Source organism: Berghia stephanieae, chromosome 3 (genome assembly GCF_034508935.2).
Source record: "Berghia stephanieae isolate SIO BIC M18660-M18661 chromosome 3, UCSD_Bste_1.3, whole genome shotgun sequence".
In the NCBI taxonomy this organism is placed as follows: Eukaryota; Metazoa; Mollusca; class Gastropoda; order Nudibranchia; family Aeolidiidae; genus Berghia; species Berghia stephanieae.
In genome coordinates, this window is record NC_088362.1 from 101,126,453 (window position 1) to 101,131,971 (window position 5,519).

The 5,519-nt window shown below is 36.3% G+C and overlaps 1 protein-coding gene across 1 annotated transcript; it reads left to right on the forward strand.

Moving 5' to 3' along the window:
- The first annotated feature begins 1,424 nt into the window (after positions 1-1,424).
- On the forward strand, positions 1,425-4,230 carry LOC144968986 (macrophage mannose receptor 1-like). The gene is made up of 2 exons (XM_078907909.1): positions 1,425-1,557; positions 2,805-4,230. The coding sequence occupies exons 1-2, from the start codon at positions 1,461-1,463 to the stop codon at positions 4,220-4,222; spliced, it is 1,515 nt and encodes a 504-aa protein (XP_078764035.1). The 5' UTR covers positions 1,425-1,460; the 3' UTR covers positions 4,223-4,230.
- Positions 4,231-5,519: the final 1,289 nt, after the last annotated feature.

Consider the following 5,519-nt stretch of genomic DNA (forward strand, 5'->3'; position numbering starts at 1 on the left):
AAATAGTGTTTATCACACTGCATTCAAGTTTTTATGCCTTCTTTTTTATGAATTTTCAATTGTTCTTTTCTGCTTGCACTAACTCATTCACCCACCCCCTAATTCCCATGTCCGGATGGGTTGTCGGGGAAACTTGCGGGGTGCAGGCTCTACAATGCGGGTCCTCCCATAGTGGGCAGGGTGGTACTTACTGTGTCTTCTATCTCCTTATATCTGTTTTCCAATTTGCTTTCTGTCTTTGTCTTGGAATGAGATTACTTGGTTTTGCCCTCGCCTTAGTTGTGGTTCTTGGCTGGGAGGGAACAGCCAAATAATAATTATTGCCTTGGGAGATGATATTTTGTTCCTTGAAAGACATCTCTCTTATATTTACTATTGTTTTTATTATTTTGAATGTATAATGTAAGCATTTGAGTGTGTTCCCCTTAGTGAGATCTTGTGCTGGTGTCTGGGTGAGACATTTAGGTGATCTCAAACTAAGTACATTGATGGTGTGCTCTTGGAATCTACATATGTTCCCTTTTTGTTTCACTCCCCTATGTCTTACTTTTTCCTCAAGTCCTTTTAATTATACATCTAGAATCTTTTCACTATCCAATTTTCTTCCTTTTTATGGCGCTGATATGACCTAAATGTGTGGAAAGTGCCGTAAAACCCTTAAAAACAAACAAACAAACAATCCGGGTCCGTGCATCTCGGTCTCTATCAACTTGTACAACGTCAATCCTGTTCATTCCTTGATGTTTTCCTGCCACATTTTGCTTTGTCTTCCTACTCTCTGGGTGGGGTTCGCGGCCTCCTACAGTGGGCATGGAGGTACTTGCTGCTGTGTCTTTTATCCCCATGTATCTGTTATCCCTGGGTGGGGTTCCTGACCTCCCATAGTGGGCAGAGAGGTACTTACTGTGTCTTCTATTCCCTTATATCTGTTTTCCAACATGCTTTCCGTCTTTGTTTTGGAATGAGATTACTTGGGTTTGTCCTGGCCCTGGCCGGAGTCCTAGCTGGGAGGGAAACAGCCAAATGCTTAGTTATTGCTTTGGGAGATGATATTTCTTTTCCTTGTAAATCATCTCTCTATTATTTATTATTATATTTGTTATCTTGAATGTATAATGTAAGCATTTGGGTGTATTCCTCTTTGTTGGATTTTGTGCTTGTGTCCGGATGAGACATAGGTGATCTCAAACTAAGTACATTGGTGGTATGCTCTTGGAATCTACGTCTGATCCCTATTTGTTCCTATTTGTTCCCAGTTCCTCCTATCTCAAAAACCTATATACTCTTGACCGGTGTCACTCAAACGCTTTATCAACCGTATCTTCGGGGAATCAACATCTGGTCATGTCCAATTAAAAATGGAAATACATACTTATCTCTGCTTATCTTTTTTATGTTTGAGATCAATTGAACACATTAAACACCTAATTGCTTGTGTGCCAAAATTATTTGTGGTAATTATGTTCAAATTCACTTGTGGTCTCATTTCTTGTAAAGCTGATCTGACTTACAGAATGATTGCTCAAATTCTTATCATGGCTAGTATTTCTTGTGTTGGTAAGTCGGTGCTCCGTATTGCTTTATCGTTATTATGTCTCTCTGTTTAATGTTATATTCTATTCGTGTTGTCTTACTCATCCTTCACTTCTCTTTCTTTCTCATAATTCTCCTTCTTCCATACCTTTATTGTCTACTCTTCCTCCTCATCCATCTCCTCCCCTTTCTCTTCCTTGTTCTCCTTCTCTTCCCAATTTGCTTCTCATCCTCCCCAACATTTACGTTATCTTTTTCCTCTTTTTGTCTCATTCTACCTATTGTGGTGATTACTGTAAACTAATACTACTACTACTGCTACTACTACTACTACTACTACTACTACTACTACTACTACTACTACTACTACTATTACTACTACTACTACTACTAATAATAATAATAATAATAATAATAATAATAATAATAATAATAATAATAATAATAATAATGATAAAATTACGCTTTTCGTAACGGCACCGTAAGATCCCATCGCCAATTCGACTGAGCGCACAATCGACAGAAAATTTCACCGTCATCTTGGGACTGACAGAAAACACAGCTAAACCATTTTTAATAATCTAAGTATTATTGGGCACATTGGACAACTCTTGTGCATGTTAAAAAACGAGTCATATTTTACAGTAAATAATTTTCGTGTTTTCTATAACCAATATGTGGCCGAAATGTTCCGTGTTTGGTATTTTGTTCTTTTTCTATAACCAATATGTGGCCGAAATGTTCCGTGTTTGGTATTTTGTTCTTTTTCTATAACCAATATGTGGCCGAAATGTTCCGTGTTTGGTATTTTGTTCTTTTTCTATAACCAATATGTGGCCGAAATGTTCCGTGTTTGGTATTTTGTTCTTTTTCTATAACCAATATGTGGCCGAAATGTTCCGTGTTTGGTATTTTGTTCTTTTTTGAAGTTGTTATATTCATTTTTATTTATTAGTATCCAATATAATTTCAGTTCTACAAGACAGCCGTAAAATTAACTTTGATCATCGTTTTCATCCCATAACATTGAGACGGATAGTCATTAATTTGATTGATGTGTCATTCTTGAACCAGTTAACTTCCGTACTTTGGTAAAACTCGTATTTTAAGATTTGGTAAGAAAGCACGCGAGGTCCCAAGTTTGGAATTTTTTGCCAAGATGAGGGTCATTTAAATCGATCGATATTTGAAGGACAAGTTTTCCGACCAAAATTTTAAATACGTGGTTTTTTCCCAGAGTACGGTTGTTAATTGGTTAAATCATGTTTCAGGTTTTGCCAGCACCACATTGAATGAATGTCCCTCCGGACTCAAGAGAACCAGGTATCTGAAGGTATTTGGTGATATTTGTTACGTCTTCCACGTGAATGAGGAGAGAACTTTTGATTCTGCCCAGACACACTGCAGAAACCAAGGAGGAAATCTAGCAATGGTCAAATCTGAAGCCATCAACAGATACCTAAAGGATTCGCTGAAAAACGAGTTCTCCTTGTCCTACGCCGCAATATGGATTGGATTACAATCCAAATTTGATGAATTTAGATGGGTAGATGGATCAAAAGTGACGTACAATCATTTAAATAAAAATCATGGTGCCACATCGGGCGAGTGTGTTGCTTTGAAAACAACTGACACACTATGGTCTACCTTTAATTGCAATTCGTTGATAATCCAAGACCAAAAGAATCGCTTTATTTGTGAGTATCCAGCAAATAAAACTACAAAACCAACTTCACCTCCAAAAATAGACTATTGCCCTGTACAGGGTGATCATCCTAATGCCATTATGGAACTAGGTAATAAATGTTATTATGTCGCTTTAAATAATATTCTTTCATTTCCAAATGCTCAAAAGTTTTGTGAAAAAAAAGGAGGAATGTTAGCTTTGATAAAATCAGAAAGAACGAATAAGTTTTTCCATCATCGTTTAATGACCACTCACCAGTTAGACAAGTCTTCAACTTCTTTTTGGATCGGCCTAAAATTCAGTAAGTCTCATAAAGAATTTCGTTGGGTTGACAACACTCCATTGCAATATAGTAACTTTAACAAAAGCCAAACATCTCGATATTGTGTAGCAGTCTCGTCAGTAGATGGGAAATGGGTACAAGACTATTGTAGAAACTATAAGATTGATCGGAAGCCCTTCATTTGTGAGTTCGAGAAAACTACAACATTGACAGAACAAACCGTCATACCCTCAGGGATGGAAACAACATTCGTTCCAACTGTTGCAACCACTCAGGAGCCAAGATCAAACATCAAAAAACCTCCGAAACGTGTGGCTAAAAGTTTATTATGTCCTGCAATAACTAACAAATGCTACTATATCAGTGTAAATGAAAGCCTCAACTTTAAAGATGCCAAGGCATACTGCGAGAATAAAGGAGGAATGCTGGCGATGCCAAAATCAAAAGAAAATAACGAGCACCTTCTTCATCTCATGCAAGTGGTTCATGGTCTAGGATATTCGTCAACTTCATTGTGGATTGGTTTAAAATTTAGTTACTTTTATTCTGCCTTCCGTTGGGTTGATGATACTGCCGTGAAATACGACAACTTTGGATCCGGTGATTCCCGCAGATATTGTGGGGCTATATCGCCAGTCGATGGGTTGTGGTCAAAAGAGGATTGCAGGACCCAATCGAAATTTTTCATTTGTCAATTTGATAAAAAGGGAGTAAAATAATAGCATTTGTTGTCAAGGTAATTGATATCATTAGCATCAATGCTAGTTTTTTTATTTGAGATTTGCGTCAATCTGTTATTGGATCTGACGATTGATTTCGTTCCGGATTTGATGTAACAGGAGAAGCAAATGTATGAGAGGATGAAAATATTGGAGATCTGCGGGGAAAGTGAGAATGGGGGAAGGGGAGGGGGGAGGTGTAGAGTGTGATAAAGCAATGTGAAAAGCTTTTTTTAAAAATGAAAATGATAATATGTCTATTCAAATTTTTAAAATAATATAGAAAAATTTACAACAGTTCCAGTTTCTTATAATAATAAAAGAGTTCTGTCAATTTGTCGCACTCGATCCATTACACAGCATTTTTCGTGGATCCACAAAATGCGCAACTATCAAGCAGTAGTAGGTAAGTAGTGTTAGTAGTAGTAGTAGTAGTAGTAGTAGTAGTAGTAGTAGTAGTAGTAGTAGTAGTTGTTGTTGTTGTTGTTGTTGTTGTTGTAATAGTAGTAGCAGTAGTAGTAGTAGTAGTAGTAGTAGTAGTAGTAGTAGTAGTAGTAGTAGTAGTAGTAGTAGTTGTTGTTGTTGTTGTTGTGGTTGTAATAGTAGTAGTAGTAGTAGTAGTAGTAGTAGTAGTAGTAGTAGTAATAGTAGTAGTAGTAGTAGTAGTAGTAGTAGTAGTAGTAGTAGTAGTAGTAGTAGTAGTAGAAGAAGAAGAAGAAGAAGTAGTAATAGTAGTAGTAGTAGTAGTAGTAGTAGTAGTAGTAGTAGTAGTAGTAGTAGTAGTTGCAGTAGAAGTAGTAGTAGTAGTAGTAGTAGTAGTAGTAGTAGTAGTAGTAGTAGTAGTAGTAGTAGTAGTAGTAGTATTAGTAGTAGTAGTAGTAGATTAGTTTTTGTTGTTGTAGTTCTAGTAGAAGTAGTAGTAGTAGTAGTAGTAGTAGTAGTAGTAGTAGTAGTAGTAGTTGAACATGTAATAGTAGTAGTAGTAGTACTAGTAGTAGTAGTAGTAGTAGTAGCAGCAGTAGTAGTATATAGTAGTATAGTAGTAGTAGTAGTAGTAGTAGTAGTGAGTAGTAGTAGTATAGTAGTAGTAGTAGTAGTAGTAGTAGTAGTAGTATATAGTAGTAGTAGTATAGTAGTAGAGTAGTTAGTAGTAGTATAAGTATAGATAGTAGTAGTAGTAGTAGTAGTAGTAGTAGTAGTAGTAGTAGTAGATAGTAGGAAGTAGTAGTAGTAGTAGTAGTAGTAAGTAGTAGTAGTATAGTAGTAGTAGTAGTAGTAGTAGTAGTAGTAGTAGTAT

Excerpts from the sequence above, each read along its gene's own strand:
- LOC144968986 (XM_078907909.1), top strand. The coding sequence starts at position 1,461 with ATGTTCAAATTCACTTGTGGTCTCATTTCTTGTAAAGCTGATCTGACT. Across the intron at positions 1,558-2,804 it reads GGCTAGTATTTCTTGTGTTG|GTTTTGCCAGCACCACATTG; the intron begins GTAAGTCGGTGC and ends ATCATGTTTCAG.